Source organism: Cololabis saira, chromosome 12 (assembly GCF_033807715.1).
Source record: "Cololabis saira isolate AMF1-May2022 chromosome 12, fColSai1.1, whole genome shotgun sequence".
Taxonomy (NCBI): Eukaryota; Metazoa; Chordata; class Actinopteri; order Beloniformes; family Belonidae; genus Cololabis; species Cololabis saira.
The window spans coordinates 7,685,852-7,710,512 of NC_084598.1; the positions used below are offsets into that span (position 1 = coordinate 7,685,852).

The 24,661-nt window shown below is 42.3% G+C and overlaps 1 protein-coding gene across 1 annotated transcript in view; it reads left to right on the forward strand.

The window, feature by feature from the left end:
• plxna2 (plexin A2) overlaps positions 1 to 24,661 on the forward strand; it is a 265,758-nt gene that overhangs the window by 28,676 nt on the left and 212,421 nt on the right. Inside the window, exons 2-3 of the mRNA XM_061735348.1 lie at positions 1,128 to 2,463; positions 9,033 to 9,215. Of these exons, the coding sequence (XP_061591332.1) occupies positions 1,264 to 2,463; positions 9,033 to 9,215 (1,383 nt within the window). The 5' untranslated portion in view covers positions 1,128 to 1,263. The remainder of the gene's footprint in view (positions 1 to 1,127; positions 2,464 to 9,032; positions 9,216 to 24,661) is intronic.

Genomic DNA, 24,661 nt, shown 5'->3' on the forward strand with positions numbered 1-24,661 from the left:
TATCTTTGGGTTTATGGCACATGGAGAGAAAGGGAGGACAAGAGAGAGAGAGAGAGAGAAAGAGAAGCAAGACTGTGCAGGGTTGCATAATATGCAGACATTTCTTGATATATGTCAATGGATAAAAAAGAAGAATGGGGTAAATGTATGGATTAAATACAGATGCTCATGGTAGTTAAAATGAAAGAGCACACAGCTGACATTCTGACATTTATTGTTGGAGTTTCATCAAAAGTTACATTTATGGCGATTGCATTTATGGAGGATATTACTGATATCTTTGATTTTCATATGTAATTGCAGCTAGAAATCACATCTTATTTCCTTGTAGACCTTTATTCACTTCAAAGGACATTGTTAGAGGCAGACCTTTATCTGAAATGTTTGTTGTTATCAGTATAACATATTATATTTTTCTACAGTGCCTTATTTTGATTCCTCAAACTGCAAACCGGACTAATGCAAACCATTATAGGATGATAAACTCTCATTCCTACAAATACTCAGGTACAACCAAAAGGTCAAAGCAGCTTGATTATTTTGTTCAATTATTGATATACACGTTGTCATAAGTACTCAATCTTTGACATTTTTTTTCCAGTTTTTAATTGTATCGCAGTTTTTATTTCAGGAAATATGACACTGTTGTATTATAGCCGAGCAGAAAAACAACGGCTTTATTTTATGCAGTGATAAAATGGTAATTTGTTCTCGATATGCATAAATTACAGACAGTGTTTCTCATCCAACTTTTGTTTTCTCCTTCCCAAAACGCGGTGACTCACCATCATGTGTCCACTGCTGTCAGCGAGCAGCTGTTCTGTTCTTAGAAACGCTGCGACAAAGGCAGTGCAAGCATGAGTCAGGTCAGGCTCATTTCCGGTGCTGTAACCTGCCTCTCCTTCCTGCATTGTCTTGGCCTATCCAGTAACTCTTTAGGAATGTGCACTATAATAGTTTCCACAGATTGTCTGCTTAAATGCTAACTCCCCTCCATAGCCTTACTGAATGCACATGTTGGAGTCCGTGTTTGTCTAACAGCCTTTTCCATTTGGTCATGTGAATTTCTTCATATGAAATGTGATATCTAATACCTTCTCTGTTTATCTCTTGTTTTTCTTTTCCAGAAACATGTGAAAACCCTTGTGAAGTTTTGACCTGCAAGTTAGTCTTCAAAAAAGCCCAAACACCAAGGTCACGTCGCCCTTTCGGCTCATCCATTCTCTCTGCTCACTCAGCAGTTTCCCTGCAGGCGTGTTAAACATGGAGGGCCGGCAGCCTGCACACAGAACTTTATCACCTTACCCTCGGTTGAGAGCAGTGGCTGCTCTAATAGGCTTCTTGCTTCTAGCAATTCCTGCCATATCCGGTGGGGAGACCTTCACTAGTTTCCACCCTGAACGACGAGACTGGGTCTTTAACCACCTGACTGTTCACCAGACCACAGGCGCATTGTATATTGGAGCTGTCAACCGTGTGTACAAGGTCTCAGGCAACTTGACCCTACTTGTTTCCCATGATACTGGCCCAGAGGATGACAATAAGGCCTGCTACCCCCCACTGATTGTCCAGCCCTGCTCTGAGCCCCTCGTGTCCACCAACAATGTCAACAAGCTTCTCCTCATTGATTATTCCCAGAATCGCTTGCTGGCCTGTGGGAGCCTCTACCAGGGTGTCTGCAAACTCCTCAGACTGGATGACCTCTTCATCTTAGTGGAACCCTCCCATAAGAAGGAGCATTACCTCTCCAGTGTCAACCAAACGGGGACGATGTATGGGGTCATTGTGCCTTCGCAGGGCCAGGACGGCACCCTGTTCATTGGCACGGCGGTGGATGGCAAACAGGATTACTTTCCCACTATCTCCAGTCGAAAGCTGCCACGGGACCCAGAATCCTCTGCCATGCTCGACTACGAATTGCACACTGATTTTGTGTCCTCCCTCATCAAAATACCATCAGACACACTGGCACTGGTGTCCCACTTTGACATCTACTACGTTTACGGCTTTGCCAGCGGGAGCTTTGTTTACTTCCTGACTGTTCAGCCGGAGACGCCGGAGAACGGCATGTCGTCTAGCGGATCCGGCAGCGATCTCTTCTACACCTCCCGCATCGTTCGCCTCTGCAAAGACGATCGCAAGTTCCACTCCTACGTCTCCTTGCCCGTGGGCTGCGTGAAGAACGGGGTCGAGTATCGGCTCCTGCAGGCCGCCTACCTCGGCAAGCCGGGTCGCATTCTCGCTGCCTCCCTCAACATCAGCGCCCAAGACGACGTCCTCTTTACCGTTTTCTCCAAGGGCCAGAAGCAGTTCCACCGTCCGCCAGATGACTCGGCGCTCTGCGTCTTCACCATTCGAGACATCAACGCCCGGATTAAGGAGCGCTTGCAGTCCTGCTATCAGGGGGAAGGAAATCTAGAGCTCAACTGGCTCCTTGGGAAGGATGTGCAGTGCACCAAAGCGGTGAGTTTAGCTACGTTTGTGATTAAAAAAGAAACTAAAACATTGGTTCAGTATATCCACATGGATTCACAGTAAATGAGTATGACTGAAATGTGCCTTTTTCGATGACGTGTCAGTAAGGTCATCACTGTCATCAACTGGTGTTCCACTTTGACATCTACTACGTTTACGGCTTTGGCAGCGGGAGTTTTGTGTTGTTCAAAGCTGAGGCATTTCCATTTCAATAAGTCTGTCTTGAGTTTTAACTGCAACAACCAACAACATCTAGATACCAGTGAGGAGGGTTGCAACGGTACACAAACATCACGGTTCGGTACGTACCTCAGTGCTGAATAAAAACTCAAAACATAAAAATTGCTTTTTGTTTAATTTTCAACTTTTCCAAACTATGGTTTGTACATTTTCTTATAAAAATGAAACATGAAACAATATAAATAAATATAGGAATAAAAACCAGAATAGTGCTTAAATCCCCAATAAAATTACCAATTCCTACAATAAATAAAATATTCTCAAAGTAAACAAAATATTAAACGTGTTTAAAACCTGTGTTCTCAACATCTGAGTATGGTGACAGATCCGCCGCCATAAAAACACCAATGACATTACTTATAGATTTAGCCCGATCTGAATTACTGGCAAAAGGCCTGTTTAGATGCCAATGGTAGCAGCACACTGCTCTCGTCTTATCTACAGTAGGCTACTTGTCCGTTGTTGCTTTTCACCGGGAAACCGAAGTGTTCCCAAACAGGAGCCCTTAAAGATGAGGGAGGGTCTTCAAGCTCGGCTGCTAGCGGAAAAAAAAACTCACGTTGGAGTCCGGTGAGTCCGGTGCTGACTACAAACCTCCAGTCGGACACTTAAGATGTTATGGTGCAGGGACTCAGATTTGAAGTATACTCTGCACGTCAAACAAGCCTGTTAAACAAGCTACTGTTAAACATTGTATTCGGATCGGTACGCGTCTGCACCGTACACCCATAGTGGTGACAGAATTCTACATTTAGTTTATTTCTCCACCATATAGATAAAGAGAATGAGCCAGGTTCCTCCATGAGCCTCGGCAGCAGAGCAGTTTCTGGGATGTAACGACAGTGAACACAGTAATCAGTGCAGTTCATCACCAAATACTTCTACATCTAGTGTTGTCAAATTGGTTTGTAGTTTGGATATCAGAGAGCATTCACTTCCAACCGCCTTTCAGTGACAGATATATATGTAAAAAAAATAAATAAGTAGGAGGCTTTACATTCGTTTGCAGCCATCAAAGTGACAACATTGTTCACAAACAAAATAAACACTTGAAAAGATGAAAAAAGATCCCTACCTGTGTTTGTGTGTGGCTAGGGAGGGGGACGTTGTTCACATCCCTCTGCTTGTGATGTTGCCGTAGATCACACACTCTTACTTTTGCTACTAAAATCCCCAATTATCCCATAATAAAAGGCCATGTAGCTGCTACGTGTTGTCAGGTAGAATTATGTTTCACTCCCGAGAGTCTGCAGTCCTCGATGCTTTCATTCTGGTACTGCTAATAAGAAGTTAAGATTATTAAATATTAATGACTAGCCTAGTGTACGTCTGTACATAGGATAGGCTAGTTAATACTGGACACGGGTATGTACTGTATGTGTAGTGTGCAGCTTAATGACGTCTCTGTCCCTCACTGCGATGAGAACCTCTGATGAGCTTCTTTTGTTGCTAATCCTCCTCGGGGACCTGAATGGTCCATTCTTATTAAAACCAGTAAATTCACCATTAGCGCAGTGTCAGAGGTGATTGTCAGGAGCAGGGAGACATTAACTGGAGCTGGCTGTTGGCTTTTATTAGCTCGGCTGAGGAGGAAGAGGAAGATGCTGTAAGAGCCCGTGTAGGTGTAAAGTGGAGGGCTGGTGGTGGATAGTGATAACAGTGCCGTGGCTGGGAGCCTTATTAACTGTGGGAGCTCAAATTAGAACATTTTTCCAGTTTCCCAGAAGAATCCCCAATCATCACAGCGTGCGTTGAAGGTTGCCAGCTGCTACCTGCGACGCCGCACCTCCCACTCCATTCTGCAGGCATGCGGTGCCACTGATGTTTCTGCTGTCCCCTCACGTCACACACCGCGGCTACATGAGCTCCGGGAGAGACGCAGCCCCTTTAGACCATGCCCTGGTACAAAATAAGCTCCCTCTAAATCCATGTTATAATATGGGTTATGCAAAATGACAGCAATGGATGAGGAACTCTTAAATCTTACGACCATTGTTGGGCATGCAGCTGCTTTTACTGTAAGTACACATTCACATCTTGTCTGTCAGAAATGAATCTATCCCTGATGCTCTATGTGGGTTATTTTTAGATCCATCAAATTCTCAGTTGGAGGTCCATCAAATCCTCTCAATATAAAGCGATTCAGGGTTAGACCCACCTGAGAGGGGCTATATATATATATATATATATATATATATATATATATATATATATATATATATATATATCCACACTTCAGAGATTGTCTCTGTTTAACTGAGCGTAGCCTAGCTGTTGTTAGCTTTCTGTTAGCCACGCTTCTTTCCCCCTCCAGCACAAACGTCACTTCCAGCCGCCAGCGCCGCCCAAAAGCAGTATCTTAACACACATCAACTGTCTGTATTGTTAAATACAATTATAAAACGATTTAATAATTAATATACAGTAGATTAAAAACATTAATAACTAGGTATGTCCCGATACATTGGCCAATACCGATGTTTTGAAAATGACGTGATCGGGCCTGATCCATCGGCCAGTAGGGATGGGCGGTATGGACTAAAAAATGTATCACGATAATTTCTGGCATTTATCCCAATAATAATAAAAATGACGATGAAAAAAATACCAATTCAACTCCACCTTCAACTATAAATCTATCTCGCTCTCAGATCCGCCACGTTTGTTACACAAAAACCTCATCAACGGGAATTTATCCTTTTTCCTTTCTTTCTTTCTGGCTCATTTCTTTCTTTCTTTCTTTCTTTCTTTCCTTTCTTTCCTTTCTTTCTTTCTTTCTTTCTTTCTTTCTTTCTTTCTTTCTTTCTTTCTTTCTTTCTTTCTTTCTTTCTTTCTTTCTTTCTTTCATTCTTGGCTCATTTCTTTCTTTCTTTCTTTCTTTCTTTCTTTCTTTCTTTCTTTCTTTCTTTCTTTCTTTCTTTCTTTCTTTCTTTCTTTCTTTCTTTCTGGCTCATTTCTTTCTTTCTTTCTTTCTTTCTTTCTTTCTTTCAGGCTAATTTCTTTCTTTCTTTCTTTCTTCCTTTCTTTCTGGCTCATTTCTTTCTTTCTTTCTTTCTTTCTTTCTTTCTTTCTTTCTTTCTTTCTTTCTTTCTTTCTTTCTTTCTTTCTTTCTTTCAGGCTCATTTCTTTCTTTCTTTCTTTCTTTCTTTCTTTCTTTCTTTCTTTCTTTCTTTCAGGCTCATTTCTTTCTTTCTTTCTTTCTTTCTTTCTTTCTTTCTTTCTTTCTTTCTTTCTTTCTTTCTTTCTTTCTTTCTTTCTTTCTTTCTTTCTTTCTTTCTTTCTTCCTTCCTTCCTTCCTTCCTTCCTTCCTTCCTGAACCATAAATCATCTTTACACAAAAACGTCATCAACAGGAATTTATCGTTTTTACCGCGAGATGACAAATTCTTATCGTGGGGGAATTTTTTGACGGTATATCATGAACGGTAAAATATCGCCCATTCCTATCGGCCAGTGTACATATCTCTCTCTCTACACAGTATATATAATTTTTTTTTGGGTTAACATTACTGGGCCTCCTTTTTCTGAGTAAATTACATGTACAACGTCTTTGTTTTTCCTCTGGTCTGCTGTGGACAGCAGGTAGCCAGACAGCTAAAAAAAAAGAAAAGAAAGGAGAAGCTTAATTATATGCCCAGGTCTCATTCTTGCAGACGTTGCAGTGTGTGTACACTTACATTCAGGCCGAGGCTGGGAATGGAACGAGAGCTGAGCCTGGGGATTCAGACAGCAGCCAATCAAAGATTTATCACCCAGCCGTCCAGTCTTCCTCCATCTGGAGATTCACACCATCTCTGTAGTCAATCCCATGGATGAGAGCCATGATGGGATTCTTTTGTATCAGGCCGTCTGTGAGACTGGGTCTCTTCTCTGACTAACACTATCTTCCTTTCTCTCTTCTTGCCCTTGTCCTACCAACCAATTAACCACGGGTGGGAGAAAAGGAGAGCTATTGATAACATTGATAAAACCACAACAGAGAAACCCAGACAGGAGATGTCCTTTTACCTCTAAAGCGTTCTTCATACCCTTCAGCGCAACACTGTCTTCACACTACAGGCAGCTATTTTCTCAGGATGAATTAAACATTAAACTGTCCTGTGACTTTTTCAACAAGGTCTTAATGACACAAGGTAACCGTATGTTTAGTTAGACCTGATCTCGGGGAATACAGTATAGCAAAATGTCACTATTTGTGACATTTATTTAATTTTATTTATAAGGAACTTAAAAAAAAAAGCAAACTGCAAGATGGTGAACAAGATAGCTCAACCACATGGAGTACGGGGGGAATTGAGACGTCTGCCAAGTCCGCTAAAGCCTACATCATCTGAACAATCTCGATATAATCAGAACCAAATGGTCTGGAGCCCAGAAGACCATATGTGAAAGAGCTGCATGATTTTGAGGGAGTTGCTATTGATAGGCAAGAGTCTGGAACTGACGGCTGTTCCTTAAGAACGCTGCTAGCGTTCCCATCTGATTCTCTCCGTGCACGCTCAGCATATGCTCAAAAGAGCCTTAAAAGTTCTGATCGTATAGCTGTAGTAGAAAAGTATGATGCAAGCTTTCTGTTTTTTCCGTCCAATTTAAATTCTGCAGCACTCGCCGCTATTTTAGGCAAAGGGAAACAAAAGGAAATAGCATAGGGAGAGGAGCGTGACTGTACGAGTGAAGGTGATTATTCACCGTCAGCATCGCTGCTGTAGAAAATCCGTAGAGAAATTTCACAGTCTCTGGTGTGTAGTTAGAGGTTCCCAGAGTGGGAAGTGTTACGCAGTAAACTGTATATGCACTATGTTGGTAAGAGGGACACAGAAGACACAGATGAGAGATACATGCAGTGCCAGAATAAGAGCCCAATAGTTGCTTTGAGATGAAGGCGATGGATATTCAGAGGGTGGTAATTCAAATTCAAAAATTCAAAAATACTTTTATTTATTCCCAAAGGGAAATTAATGAATGAATGAATTGAGGCTTGTGGGATGGATACATGTTAGAGACTTGCTTAGGCGTCTCATTTTACCCCACATGGCACATTGAGGTCACTGCCACTCAGACTGTGTCAGCTGACCTGATTCAACACCACAAACATCGCTGTCTCGCTTTCTTATCACTCTCTCCAAACACTTACCTTGGGATGATATTGCGCAATGTAGAAAGTGTTACTTCCTGTGGAATAATGGGAATGTCACAAAGAGGAAAATAAATGCAGACACAAGTAAATAAATAAGTGTAAAACTATAGAATCAAATAAATAAAAGAATGAATTAATGTGGAAATATGCACAGAAATGACAAATAATTAAAAGCATTTTTATTTATTTTCATATATAGCTAAATTTGTTTTTAGTTTAATTTACTTATGTTTATATTTATGTATATATTTTTAAATGAATGTATTTAGCTTTTAGATATATCTAAACTATTCTAATGTTCTTTGTCCAGATTTAATAATGTAATTTATGTTTTAAACCTGTCAGTTTTCATAGATTGGTTTCTTTTTTGTGATGCAAATTAATTAATGTGGAAATATGCAAAGAAATGACGGATAATTAAAAGCATTTTTATTTATTTTCATATATAGCTAAATTTGTTTTTAGTTTAATTTACTTATGTTTATATTTATGTATATATTTTTAAATGAATGTATTTAGCTTTTAGATATATCTAAACTATTCTAATGTTCTTTGTCCAGATTTAATAATGTCATTTATGTTTTAAACCCGTCAGTTTTCATAGATTTGTTTCCTTTTTGTGATGCAAATGAATCTGGCCATCAGAAGGTCAACGGTTGGACTGGCCTCTGCAGGCCACTACGTGCCCTTGGGCAAGGCCCTGAACCGCACTCTGACCCCCAGGGTTCATGCGTGTGTCTAGTCTAGAAGAAAGAATCAGTGGCTCCTGGCGTAGCAGCAGTGGGGTGTAAAACACCTCGGAGCGGTTGAGAAGACAAGAAAGGTGCATAAATGCAGTCCGTTTGTAGTCCATTGAACATTAGAAATATCTTTCAGGGCCAAGGTTGGAATTAATGAGACCTTATGCTGGTGATTATTTTCCCGTTAACAGATGAAAGGTGTCATTTTGTTGCCTCTTTGTTGCCAGTGCTTCATCGTAGATAACCGGCACTTTGTGTCTTCCTTGTGATGATAGAGAAATCAGTCCCATTGATAGCACGGCAGAGCTCAGTCAGATAGTTTTTTTTTGCATGGAAACTAAACAACAAAAAGAAAACTTTATGTCTCACCCCACCAGCTGCTTTCCTTCTCAATGCCCTTTATTTTCACTTGAGTCATTGCTGTCGTCCCCTGTGTGCAGCCGGTGCCCATTGACGACTCCTTCTGTGGTCTGGACATCAACCAGCCTCTCGGCGGCTCTCAGCTGGTCACCGGACACACTCTCTTCACCGAGACTCGAGACCGCATGACGTCCGTGACCTCCTACGTCTACAACGGCTACTGCGTTGCTTTCGTGGGCACCAAGAGTGGACGTCTGAAGAAGGTGAGGAAAAAGCCTGTTTCTCATGTCATCCATCAGTTAAAGCCGGTCTCATGCTGCCGTCATGAGAGTGAGATACAGAAGTCTGTGGGGTACAGACACTGTGAGGTGTCCCCATTTCCATGCAGTCGGATCCGAGTCAGGGAAGCCCTGATTAGTCAAGAGATGGGACATTATGGGAAAACAAACTTAAAGGAGCATGAGGCAGGATGGAGGCAGGATTTATGAAAATAATTTGTATACGTTTTAAGTTTTCTAGTAATAATGTCAGATGAAGCGTTCCAAACCAAAAAGAATGAGCCCCCTACCGTATCTCTCCGTTGCCTTGAACAGGCTGTGTGCTGCAAAATGTGCTGTAATTGTGACCGGAATTTCCCGCGCTGGGCTGCGGATGTGACGTCACATGACGCTGCATGCGCGTTCTCACCGCTCTCCCGTGCCGGCTTCGCTGTTGGCTGCAGTACCCCCAACGGCCGTCGTGGTGAAGGGTGGCGCTAGAGAGTCTCATTTCTTAAAAGGAGCCTCATGATCCTTTAATGTGCATTTACCCTGACTTCTTTTTCTTTGCAGACACTAAGACAATATGAGCTTAAAATATGGTGTTTTGTCAACTTGATTTAGTTTGTTGATGTAAACCCATTTTGATGTTTAGGTCTACAGCACGGCCCAGAAATGGCTGGGAATTTAGGATCAGTATTCAAGCAAAGATAAACAGAAAGAAGTTAAGGTTTTTACTAACTGGTAAAAACATTGCCCCTCTCATCTATTCTTCTAATGTTTTGCGAACCTGAAGTGCTGAAATCTGATTTGGAATTGCATTTGTCAAATTGCCCCCCCCCCCCTCTTACTGGGACCAATGGGGACAGAAATGGTCTGTGTCTGTACCGACTAAGTCCCAGTAAAGGCTGACTGAGCCTGTATCTCATGTTGTGACGTGAGCAGATATCTTACAAGAGAAGCACTTTACTGCCATCCCATCTTTTTTTTTTCTGATTTGGGCTTGTATTAAAAGCTTGCTGTCAAAACTGTCTGAGATGGGTGACGGCGATGGCTCGCTCTCTGAAACGGCCATTACCACTTCTTTGGGAAGTGAGCTCCGCTTTCACTGTCTTGAATAACCTGAGCTGACCTATTAATTTTAATAGGCACCTTTCTGCTCGTGGCCCGCGGAGAGGAAAAGGAGTGAGTTAGACCTGTGCGTTCAACTTTGTCTCGGTGAGAGAGTGTGCTGGAGCCACGGAGGTTTAAGGGCTCCTAGCCAGTTTGTAATGATAGATTTCACACCACAGCCACAGGAAAAAGGGTCTTGGAAGATTTACTGACAGGACTGAATGGTGAAGAAAATGAGTATTGTGTGTTGGCTGTTCGGGGATGAGAAGTCTGGTCTTCCGTCAGAAGTGGTTGTGGTTTTCTGATTAGGTTAGTTCAGCTGTTAGCTGCTGACACCACTCCAGACAGCTGATCCCTCAACACCATGTGTTCATATGCTAACAAACTGTTTAACTGAAGATGAAATGTTGTGTGGCCACAGTACGCATTATCAGTTGAGTTTGGTATTTTGTGTCTGACCGTCTCACACAAATGTTTTTTTTTAGGTGTTGCTTCTTTATGTTGATGTTGATTAATGTTGATGCGAACATACATCAGCCAATCTTGGTCTACAGATTCGGATCTGCAACAAAATGACCATATCTTGGAAACTGTAAATTCTAAGTCAGTGTTTCCCAACCCTGGTCCTCGAGCCCCCCCTGTCCTGCATGTTTTATGGCGTTTTTCCACTAGTACCTACTCAGCCCGACTCGACTCGCCTTGGTTTGGTTCTTTTCCACTAGGGGTCTAACATGCCGAGTAGATACTTTTTCTGTATCTATTCTGCCGAGGTTCTAATCGGCTGAGTCGGCTGTATCTGACATCATCACACTACAGGCCACCGATTGGTCAGGGGGCCGGACCATAAACGTCTGAGTCAGGAGGTGGAAATCAGCGAAAGAGCGACTCTATTTGTTCATTTTATTCGACAAGCAATGGCAGCGCAAAAGTCTGTTTCATGATCCAACTCTGGGGTGCAGATGTTCATAAACCGGGTGGCTGAGGAGAGAATTAAAAAGGGATCAAGACGGGCGATAAGGAACGACCAGATCTACCAGGAGATCTGTCACTTCATAGCTGCCCGCGGCTACCAATGGACTTTTCAGTGGCGCCGAGACAAACAAAATTTAAAAAAAAAAGCGTAGCCGCTCGAAGCTTCTCTCACTCTCATTTTTTAACTTGATACAACTTGATTAACTTGATTTTAACTTGACACAAGCCACAGACCCAGCAGTACATATATCACCTCTTCCAGGTTCTACTTCTTTAGTGTTGTTGTCTTCTTCGTTTAGATCACACAATCAAATACATCACAGCAGCTTCACTCCAACCTCCTACTTCTCATCTGGGTATATAAAAGAAACGAGGGCAAGTGGAGTTGAGTCGGGCTGAGTAGGTACTAGTATAAAAGCGCCATTAGATGCTACCCTGCTTCAGCACACCGTGATACAAGTACCTGTGTCATCAACAGAGCTGTGCAGACCTTGGTGACAAGCTAATGAGGACCTTTAATTAGAATCAGGTGTGCTGGTGCAGGGAACCATCTAAAACATGCAGGACAGGGGGGGGCTCCAGGACCAGGGTCGGGAAACACTGTTCTAAGTGACATAGCTGCGCTCGCTTCTGTCGGCCAATTCCCATCCCACTGTGAAAAAAGATCAACTAAAAAACAAAAATACAACAGCACAAAAACTGAAATTGAAAGCAAAATAACCTAGTCTGAGGTTGTTTATTCAATTTTCACAAAATTTGAGAGTTCATACACAGACCATGTTCATGAAACGTTGGATTGGAAAATACATTTGAATGTCTTGTGCCAATACATTTTGTGGGTGTGCTTCAAAATGATTTGATAGCCTTTATCTTGTGATGAAATGCACCAAATTTCTGACCTCAGTCGGAACTAGCACTCACCTACTGTAGGTCAATGTCTTATGAAGTCCTTCAGACCAAAAACTTACATTTGAAGTTTCATTTGCATGGAGAAGCTAAAGTGGCGATTGACTAACTTTTGGATATGGCTGCTTATCAGCCAATCAAAATCAGAGATCAATGATTAGAAATATGAAAGACTCATAAAACATTTGTATTGTACTCAATTTGAAACCAGTTGGCCAGATGAGGACACGTGTTTTTCCAAACCTAGTGTGGTAATGCTTACACTCTTATAAAATGATTCAGCAATCAGGGCGAGGTGGTTGTGCTGGAGAGAACTTTTCATTTCATGGAATTCTCTTTTAAAAAATGTGTTATTTTTTTCAACTTTTTGAAGACATTTTCCCAACCTTGCCTGTTTTCTCTCACTCGTTGTTTTACCGCTTTGCTTCCTTCTATACTTACTGGGGATTGGCTCCTGGTTGCCGTCCCCCTCTGAGAATCCATGCAAACGAGCCCTGCAGGCTGCTGCTCTGTGTACGCAGGCTTGCTTCTCCCAGGGTCACGGTGGTAACCACAGCAACCTCATGTGTCAAATAGCACAAGGCATTCATGCCAATCTATGATAAAAGCACATAGCAAGCAATATCTCATTTGATTCGTCATAGTCATCATCCGCTCACTGTGAGGAAGCTTTGGAGAGAATTAGAGAGAGGTAAAACCTTGAATATATCCAAAAAGTGCTACATTCATATTTGCTGTTACAATTATGTATTTAAAAGTATGGAGTAAGGAAATTAGCACAATGAAATACTGGTGTTTGCAAAATTCAAAGCACATTTGTATTTGTAAATTATATTTTAGTGGGGAAGTGCTGTTGTAGCAAGAGCATGCAAACACTTTATTTGAACGCAATTTGTTTGAGACCATTTGACTAGAAAAAGCACAGCAACTGGTGCGTAGCGCTTTGCATACAGGTATGTTCCTGGACGAGGTGAAGCCATGATTTGCATGGAAGCACATGATTCAAGAGGCTCTGTTGTTTATTCAATCCGCATGAAAGAGAGAAAAACCACAATTATCCAGCCCGCTGTAGTCTGTGGGAACACGGAAAGAACGCCATGTCTTTTTTTTTTGTAGAAAGAATGAATAACCAATAGTGGTGCATAGCGGCGTTTTGAAAAGGATTGCCTTCCCCCATTGTCACTGTGTCATCCAAGTATATGGATGTGTTTCAGAAAATGTTTACACTGACGGTGTCTTTCATTCAATCTCTTGGGTGTCACGGGAAGGGCAGAGGTGTAGGGTGACCTGATGAGTCCTGCGTGCAGCTCCTCCACAGAGGGATGGTACATTCTTATAGAGTTTTATGAGGTGTGGAGATGTGGGGATGCTGCAGGCTTCCAGCAGATCTGAGCATGACACAGCTAGAGTGGCAAGCTTTGATGCCTTTCCAGTGGCACAGTCCTATACCTTCACCTCTTTCATGCACCCAGGAGAGATAGACAGATGGGGAAGGGGAGGGGTGGTGAGCGCAGCTATCCATGGTACGGGGGAGTGAGTGTGAGCCATGATGAGCAAAAATGAGAAAGCAGAGTAGCAGAGGCAGGCAGAGAAAGAAGGAGACGGAAGAGGATATTGAGAGAGGGAAGGAGGGAGGGAGGGAGAGACTAGCGAAATGTGGATTTAGTGCCACCAAAGAAACCAGGACTGCACCGCTGCTTGTAATTGGATTGGCTCCCTTCCCAATGTTGCCCCCTCCCCATCCTTCCATTTACCACTTCCCTATTCAATCCTGCCTCTCTCCCCCGCTGCCTCCCCCTCGCTCTCTCCCTGCGGACCCGCTCCTGTACGTTCTGCTGTTTCCCGGGCTTTGCTGAAGCATGGCAAAGCACGAGGGATGGTGTTGGAGGATATCACTGCCTGTGGCAGGCTTTTGTAGGGGATTGATTGAGGAAGAGGGGTTAAGAGGGTGGGGGAGCAGGCAGACACCAAGGTAAGGAGAATGCATACATAGTCGGATGGAGTGCAGGAAACAATAATACTACACTGGCGAGCCCCTTCCAGAGTAACAGCCCTCATATATTGGGCTGGTGCACATGACGTGAAGTGATTCCAGTTTACTGCATGACCTTGGATGGAATGCCCAAGTCTGTATTTTGTGAGCATATTCTCAATGCCACCATAGGATTGTACAGAAATTGCCAGTGAACCCTTTAGTTGGCACGCTTAGAGGCGGTATTTGATTTTGGATGGTAGCTGAAAGCTCCAAGGATAGTCAGCCCCGCTATTCATTAACCTTTCATGCAACACCCAAACTGATTCCAACTGGACCAGAGTATGCAAGACTTTCTGCAGATTTACAATCACGTTCACCAAATCCACGATCTTCGAGCTTATGTTCCCATCATTTCATGAGAGGAAAAAACAGAAAGTGGCTACGTCGTTAATTCTGGATACACTTCCCAAAGAATGACATAATCTAAATTGGAATATGCTGTGTGTGGTTAGCCTTACTTGCTCAAGCACAGATATATCCCAACTGGGGCTTGGGATTGGTGGGAATCAATCACAGCTTTCAGGAGTGAAGGAGCTGCGGGCAGCACTGCCTTTGATGGAGATGGAGACTTAGGGTACTCCACCGCACATGTAAAACAGGATTGAAAAAGACACCGAAGCAAAGCATGAATCCAGAGGTTATTTGGATAAGAACATGGATCAGAACCAATGTACACACAGTTCACCTGCAAGAGCATCACAGATTACAGGTATATTTGACAGAAGTTGTTGTTGAAGACGCGCACCACTGTCATTTCTGTTAAATAACCACATATATTTTGACACCTGACTGAAAGCCAACACCTTTCAGAGCCGTGGAACAGAGATCATCCAACACCTTGACCTAACTTAGCTGCTGTATCCTCACATTTGACAAATAGTTGGCTGATTTGTTTGAATCTTTCAACTAAATTCTTGACTACTATTTTAACCTTGAAAGAATAAAACCCAAGCTCAGATAATACAGTAGCTTTTTTTCTACTTTGTACATTCAGACAAATGACAAACATCGATTAAGATCTGGATATTCACTTTGAGTAATACTGAACGACTGAGACCACGATGTGTTTTTAATTTCCATTTCCATTAAAATCATAAATTGTTGTTGGTGTTTCTTTCAGTATTACTTTTAAACTGTAAAAAAAAAAAAAGTATTCCAGATCATGATGTGCTGCTTTTCTTTTCATCATGCACTGATAAATAATGAGGAAGTGGTTCGGATGATGTGCTGCAGCTGACGGGGACGACTTCAAAGGGTGGTTCAGGTGTTTGACTGGACGATGTCTGTGGAACTGGTTCATGCAGCCGAGGCAGTGCGGCCCGGTCACATGGCCAGCCAGGGCTGTGTGTGCAGACGCACTCACCCAGTCCAGCAGCTGATCATAGCACACAGAATACTACAGACTTGAAAGGCTTGTAAAAGAGTGCAGCTGCTGCTCTGGAGCCCCAGAGGACGAGTGCCCCCCCCCCCCCCCCCCCCACCCCCCCCACCCCCCTTGAACCCAGCTCTTAGCCCTCCGCTCTCTGTTCCTTCCACAACATACCTCACAGAATTAGCCCCTCGTTCTGTTTCCCTCAGAGGGAAGATGATCTGCGAGTGTTGCCTGTCTGGCCTGGAGCCCGGAGGCTGCTCACCTGCTCCGGGCCGACCTGGCTCTGCCTCGACTTGATTTTCCGGGGAAATGATGAGCTGAGCTCATTTGGTGTTAGCTCTTGCTCTTGAACTCTCAAGTTCTGCGTTTGCCGAAACCTGATTTACTTTTTTCTACTAGTTTGCAGAGGAGCATGTTGGGATAGAAATGAAGCAGGAAGAGAGGAGGTTGGGTGGGAACATGCAGAGCAGGTGAGAAAAACTGTAATAGAAGGAATGTGCATGACGTCACAGATGCGACTTCACAGCGGGTTTGGCCCACTGAGTGGCAGAAAGACTGAGTGGCAGAAAGACTGAGTGGCAGAAAGACTGAGTGGCAGAAAGACTGAGTGGCAGAAAGACTGAGTGGCAGAAAGACTGAGTTGCAGCGTAAACTTTCAGTTTGAGCACACTTGAAAACATCTAAAATGTTGTGCGATTGACTGTACTCTTAGATTTAGCAAGAAATCGGAGTTATCGTTTTAGAGACTGCCGAAAAATAAGCTTAAGAGAGACAAATGGATCGCTGCAATTCACAGACACAACTGGATTCCAGGCACCGAAACGTGGATTCGTGGTTCCCATTTTGTATCAGGTAATGTTGGATTTTTGGGTAGCTAACTGTAGCACGGCGAGTGCTACGGGGGCCGACTGACAGGACAGAGAGGACACGGGGTTTTGTGCATGAACACCTTTATTTCCAAACACCCACAGACACACGTGCTCTCAGCTTCAGTCCGCAGCCCTTTTGCTGCTGTCCAGTCCCTCCTTATCAAGGCAGGCAGGGTGAAGAGGTTGATGGAGCACACCTGTGCCCCATCACCTGAGTGGCTGCACCTCCACCCTGCCACACTAACGTTAAACGGTCAAATCATAAAGTTCGGTGTCCTCATCACTTTAATTTCTACAACAAATCCTGCCTTGAAGTAGGACCAAGCGTCAAGACTTTTGTAAGCCTTCAAGCTTTGCTTTGTGTATTTCTCCGGCGTAGAAATTAAGTACATATAAATATCAGGAAACTGGATTCGTGGCCAAATATTAATGTCCATGGACCACTGGTTCTTGGTAACTGTACCAAATATTAATGTCCATGGACCACTGGTTCTTGGGGTAACTGTACCAAATATTAATGTCCATGGACCACTGGTTCTTGGTAACTGTACCAAATATTAATGTCCATGGACCACTGGTTCTTGGGGTAACTGTACCAAATATTAATGTCCATGGACCACTGGTTCTTGGTAACTGTACCAAATATTAATGTCCATGGACCACTGGTTCTTGGTAACTGTACCAAATATTAATGTCCATGGACCACTGGTTCTTGGGGTAACTGTACGGGTCACTGTCAAGTCCACCTGCCTTTAATTTAAGCTGATAATCGGCTGTTATCCCGTCTTCTCCACTAGTTGCAGCTGTTTTTGCTGATGTTTTGCCACTCAGTGAGAGTAAGGGGGTTGGTCCAGTGGGAAAGTGACGTTAACCTCCACTACATACCCTCTATAAACATGGACAGCAGCAATGAAGGGTCCTGACACCTACTGTACATCACACATCCACACAGCCTACTATGACTTATAAAATACTCTATTTTAGAAGACAATTTTAGTTGTTCTTTCATGCTTTCTCCCCTCACAAACAACCCAAAGCTGTAAAGAATCAGTCATTTTAATTACTTTATTACACATCACCATTGTCACAGAAGTGTGTGCAGAACCTTGAGGTGCCATTTAAAGAAACACAATTATAAGAAAAAAGAACTATCACAATTGCCACCAGGTAAAATTTGTTTACAATCATCATGTACACAAATTGTTATTTCCCAGTGAATGCCTTCAGTAATAACTGTCGCATCACTTTGTTTCACATTGAATGGTTTAGTCTAATTAATTCCACACGGAACAAATAACTCCATTCTTTTGTTAACACATTACCTTTGTTTTGTCTTTATTACGGAACAGGAAAACTAGAAGCCTCCGAGTATATCTGTCTATGAAGTAAAGAACTCACATTTGAAGCTCAATACAATAATAAAAAAAATGGCACATGGCAGAAATGTTATTTCTAGCTGCCAGTCTGTATCTTTTGCAGTCGTCTCCCCCTTCGTTTGATTTCCAGCAATCCTTTCAATGATGTAATATTACCGATGTAGGCTCAGCTTGAGCCTGACATAGCCTGGAAACATTTCTTTAACTCATAAACAAGCATTTTCTCTCCCGATACAACACGCAGTCCGTCCACAGAGGCTGTGATCCAAATAGAAACGGTTTTGAAAGCTGCAAAAAGAGGTCAACTTTCATTTTTTATACCTTAAACCTCACGGATGTGTGATTGCTAGCTCACAGTGAAGGTGGCAGGCTTCTCTCAAGCCAATAAAGACTGACTGACCAGCCAAACATCTCCATCATCAGGCTCTGTGTACGAGCACCTGCACAGAAATGTTGTGAAAGGAATTTAGAGGGTTTATCTTTGTTGACAAATTTTTTATCCGTTTTTTGTTCAAACTCTTGGGGAATGCAGCTTGTTCTCCAGTTTGAATCTGTTAGGATGACAGTGCTTTTAATTGGATATCGTACACGTGAACAGGGCTGGGGATCGATTAAAATGTCATGGATCGATTGGATTCCGATTCTTAAGATTTAGAATCGTTTACCAAGATTTGGTTCAATTCGATTCGATTCCGATATCGATTTGGGTTAGTGTTATTAAAACAGTTTTTTGAGCTTTTGCATGAATTATATGACCGTGTAGTTATGCAACATATTAATATTAGTATTATATTGAGATTCAGCAGCAAGTATTGATATATAATGAAGGCTGTAAGGGTCAATCACCTCCCAGAATGCTGATAGAACTGCTTTCAGAAACATTGTGTGGGTCAGAATTATCAAACACATCCAGGTCAGCAAACAGAAAATCGGTTTTATTCTTTCCCAGATTCCGGTCTTTTTTGCGTTTTTAATTTTTGAGAATTTGGTTTTTTAGCGTTTTATGCAAATGTAACCCCAAGACAGTATATAAAGTAATGAAATATAGACAATTTATGCAATTATACCTGAAAACTTTAATGTTTTCATACCTTTAAACATATTTAAAGGGGAAAACATCATGCCCAACAAAACATCCATTTTTGGGCAAAATTACCAAAAGTTGTAATGTAATGATGAAAAAAAAAAAATCGATCTTTAGACATACAAATCGATTTTTAGGAATTAATATGAGAATCGATTTAGAATCAGAAAATCGATTTTTTCAACACAGGCCTACACGTGGGTGTACTGTATACCTGGGCTGTTTGTGCAGGGAATCCTTATGAATCCCCTAGGAAAGAACATCTAGTCAGCTGAATACTGGCTTGTACCTGGAGTTGTGGACGAGCAGGATGTGGGTGTGATCCTAGAACCAGGCCTGGACTGGACCCCCTGCCTCTCAGATATGAACCCCGGGTCAGCTGCATCCCCCCCGGCTGCAGGCCGGGCTGCTCCCGCCCAGCCTGTTTCCAGAGCTCGTACCCCTTTCCCCAGATCCGGGCTTCTCTGCCTGGTTTACTTTTAAATGGCTACTGGAAGACTGAAAGCCCCCGCAGTTTCATTCATCACTCTGTTCATGTGTCCCCCTTTTCCTCCCAGCCTCCTAAACTCATTTTATTCCTGTCTCTTTTCGTCTCCTTCTCCCTCTGTTTTCTGCGAGTTCAATGGAGTCCGGTCAGGGTGTCTTCTCCTATTTCTCTCTTTTCTTTATTCCTCTTATTTCCCTCCTTCTTTCTATCCATCCCCTTTTCTGTCGCAGTCTCTCATCTTTTCTGTCACTCTATTTTTCCTGCTTTTTCCTGCTCAGACTATTACAATGACACCGCCTTCCCCGCAGTGATCTCATTAATCACATTCAAACAGCTCTCTGTCCCCGTCTCTCCTCCTGTGTTTCTCCCTCTCCCTCCACTTCCTCTAATTGCTTGCTCTTTTCTCTGCCAGTTTCTCGAAGGAAGCGTTTTTCATTATCTAACAACAAGAGACAAATACTTATTCTGTGCATACATTTTATTTCAGATGGATTTTATACGTGTAGCCTTAATTTAGCTGGAAGACATGCCGTTGCATGCATCTATTTAACTGCAGCTGAATCGCAAAAGACACAAAAATGAGTCTTTTAAGTCTGCTAACATTTTCCCTTCTGCTTATTCATTAATTTATCACAGAAATCACTTTTTGTTCACCCTGAGCAGAGCATTTGATTTAATTTATTAGATTTATTGTTGCCAATGCCTTTTCTTTCAAGGAAACAAATGGCCCTGCTGAGTGCTTCTCCCGCGTCTTCATGAGTGAGATTAATTAAGCCGTTGCTGATTAAAGCTGCTTTTTCCCTCGAGACTGCCCATGATAAGAATTTTTGCTGCATAATCCAGTTTTTGTGGGACATATTAAAGTGAAGTGATGGTAGATGTATTTAACTTGATCATATCTTCTTTTCTCCCGTCTATATGTGCTTTTCACCTGCATAGGTGATATATTATGATTTTTTTTTTGTGCTTGAAAGCAAATGTGCCTGAAGTAACTACAAAATGAACGCGATTTTCTATCTTTAACACCGTTTGAGCATTTGTAAGGATGCTACGAATGAAAAAAGGCACAGCCCACACAACTGAGGGAACGAATAGACCCATGATGGTTACGATTCCCCCTTCAACCCTCGCTATTACCCCACAAGTAAAAACACTTGGTTGGAAAAAAGCTGTTTTTGTCCTGTTTCTGTGTGGTTTTCTGAGAAACAAAAATGCCAGAGACATATCCTAAAGGCTTCAGGACATTGTGCCAATAGAGGGTTTGCATTGACTTCACATTCCCACTGGACCAGCCCCCTTACTTGCACAGAGTGGTAAAAACAGCTGCAACTAGTGGAGAAGACGGGATAACAGCCGATTATCGGCTTAAATTAAAAGGTTGGACTTGACAGTGACCCGTACAGTTACCCCAAGAACCAGTGGTCCATGGACATTAATATTTGGTACAGTTACCAAGAACCAGTGGTCCATGGACATTAATATTTGGCCACGAATCCAGTTTCCTGATATTTATATGTACTTAATTTCTACGCCGGGGAAATACACGAAGCAAAGCTTGAAGGCTTACAAAAGTCTTGATGCTTGGTCCGACTTCAAGGCAGGATTTGTTGTAGAAATTAAAGTAATGAGGACACCAAACTTTATGATTGGACTGTTTAACGTTAGCTACCCAAAAATCCAACATTACCTGATACAAAATGGGAACCGCAAATCCACGTTTCGGTGCCTGGAATCCAGTTGTTTCTGTGAATTGCAGCGATCCATTTGTCTCTCTTAAGCTTATTTTTCGGCAGTCTGTTAAACGATAACTCCGATTTCTTGCTAAATCTATGAGTACAGTCGATCGCACAACAGCTCTTTCCCATTTTAGATGTTTTCCATATGCTCAAACTGAAAGTTTACGCTGACACTCAGTCTTTCTGACACTCAGTCTTTCTGACACTCAGTGGGCGTAACCCGCTGTGAAGTCGCATCTGTGACGTCATGTACATTCCCTCTATACCCTGTCTAGGTTGGTGGGCTGTGTTCTCCACTGGAAACCGTTGGATCATCTATCCCAGTTTTAGAAGGCTCATCAGACAACATTGCTACTGAGATCAGTGATTTTCAGGACGCACAGAAAGATTGAATATGTGAAAATGATGTTGAACATGCCCCTTAATATGGAGGAGCCTTTCCATTTTCAACTGTATAATATTTCTAACTCAAACATTCTGGCAATCTATTGTTTTACATCCATAAAATACAACAAAATTACTGCCTGTGCAAAACATGCAAGCAAGTTTGGAGGCAGGGCCTCTCACACCCCATCAATATTCCAGTTTAGTCTGCAGCCAATGAAGGCACCACAGGGAGCAAATTTGAAATTCATAGAAAGTCTTATCAGTTGTTGCATTGCTGTTATTGATCTGTTTCTGTGGAAAAATGTAGCCCAAATGTAGGTCTTTTCTTTTTTTCTCTTTTCTAACCTAAGGAATAAAATTCCGAGCTTCGGTGACTTCCAGCAGTTCCACCAATCAAAGAGCAAATATCTTTCTCTGTGTGATGAACTGTTACTGCTAAGATCTTGTCTTTTGTCCTCTGGAGTTGCCAGCTGGCATGAGATATGAGTTTTTTTTTCTTTTTCGTTTTCTTCATTGACCTTGCAGAAATACACAGAGAGAACAGGGACTGAGAGAGAGAGCGAGAGAGAGAGGGAGAGATGGAGTAAACATCTTTAGGAAAAAGAGAAAGAAAAAAGAGAAAAACACTACAACCCAGAAATAGATTAGTGAGCAACATCTGTCAAAGTGGTCGACTGGCTCCGTGCCAAGGTTTATTGATTTGCTTTACAAAGCACTTGGGCTAGATAACTGTGATTAGCCAATTCATTACTGCTGGCTTGAGTGGTCCAAAATTAGATAAAAAGGGGGATGAGGAAGGACGGAGGGGGGAATGAGAGCAAACTATTAGTTTGCAAACTTGCAGAGAAACTCTTGCAGCGGCCCACGATCTAGGAAACCTTTTCAAAAAGCCGTAATGAATTTTACATGTTTCACAGGCATCGTAATGATCCTCCTCATTATAAGCAGTGACTAAATACAAAAAAAAGACAGATCATGCATTGTTTATGTGCGTGATAGCATGCATAATCATTCTAGATTACCCGAGCGACCAGAACAGCAACCTCTCTTCTACTTCACACATGTGTGCTTCCATTTCAAGTGCTATTTTTTTTGTATGTTTGTTTGTTTGCTTTTCTCAAGTTGCACAGCAACACCAGATCTCGGAAAGGAGAAAGATTTGGGGCTTTGATGATATACTAAACTGTAGTGTGAGCAGAGGCACACTGAGTGTGACAGCGACTAATGTTTCCTTCTGATAGTAAGACAGCTTTACTGCTCCTCTGTCTCCTACTTCATATAAGACATCAGGAATTATCAGTTTCGTTAAAGGGATGCTTGTCTTGTTGACAGCACTGTTAAACGCACGTCTATGATCTCACCGCGTTTACAGGGTGCTTTTATGGGCTTTACACAAATAATTTCTTTTGATATATTCTTCTGTGGTTGTACCTGCCTTTTGGTTATGATTCATTGCCGATGTTTTGACAAATCAGAGTTAGAGACTGGAGTAAAATACCTTCTCTCTTCTTCTCGTGACACCAAATACCACACAAATCCTGTTTCCATTTGAGAATGCTGCTCACCTCTGAAACCCCGGCTCCGACAGTGACGGATAGAGGCAAAACGGGCTGAGATCATTTTCCCAGATTTTGCTCCTGCTACAGTTTCTTCTCCACTACTGCTCTGTGCACAGTTTTAGTTCCCCACTCGCCGACTTCATCTCTCTCGTACCGCAGGGCTGTCAGGGCTCTCCAGCCGGCCATCAGCCTAATGAACAGTGATACAGTGCTAATAGCATGTGATAATATTTCAAGCCACTGGCAATCGACCCTCAGTGAGCCTTACCTGCCTGTCACCTCTGCTCCTCTTTTTACACACACTAATAAAGAGCACACACACACACACACACACACACACACACACACACACACACACACACACACACACACACACACACACACACACACACACACACACACACACACACACACACACACACACACACACACACACACACACACACACACACACACACACACACACCCTGACAGCTGTAGGTCTTTTGGCCCTTGCTTTCAAAAGACAGTGCTCCGCTAACGTTCTAACTGCAAAGATGGCTTGATAGGACTGGACTGGTCTTTTTCCATGATTTATAACAAACACTGGGGATTAAATATATATATATACTGTATATAATGTATATATATATATATATATATATATATATATATATATATATATAATTTCTGGCGGTCGACGGCACCCGTAGCTTGAGGAAAAGTATGGTGGATTACTGCGTGCATTTTTTGAAAAGCAAGGAAAGATGGAGAATGAAAATAGACTTTGTTTTAAACGGCAAGTTCACTTTCAAAAAGATGCAGATGGTTCGCTGGACAAGACTAAAGTTATTTGCATGTCCTGTCGATTTGAAATGAATTACCGTTGAAGAACGTCGGTTCTCAAATACCACTTGCAGCCAAACACACGACCGATGCAGAGACCGCCCCCTCCATCGTCAAAAGCAGACAATGCTGGATAGCAGCTTGCAAGACTTAATTACATGAAAAATGTAACTGACCAATGCACTTCTTGTACAATGTTTGTGATGCATATAGTTCATTGTTTTACATTGAGCTGCTTAAAAAAACAAGGAATCTTAAGTTAGTATTTACAAGTGTAAAGTCGGAGACTACATACACCAAGAAGGGCAGCTCTCCTCATTTTTGCATAATGAGGCAGAAATGCATCAGGTAAAGTAAAAAGAGGAGAGGAGGGAATGTAAAATCAAGCAATGCATGTATAAGGAAAAGGAAAAACTAAATATATATATTTCTGCTTTTATTTTTAATTATCCCAGTTTTGGTCTTCCATACCCATCGGCTTCCATAGTAACTTGGCAGCACGCCATACAAGGAAAAAGTGATATTATTTCTTTTTTTTCTATGGAAACAGGCCTCAAACCCGTTCTTCACAAAGCCACCGTCTATTACAGCTGCTTCCCTTCTGGTTGCTCCAATATACAGGTTGGACCGATATTTCCTGAAACGTGCGCGTGTTAATCCCGTATGTAAAAACATAGCGGCATTAAACTGGTGGAATTTGCATTTATGTGTTAGTAACTGGTTGACTTTGA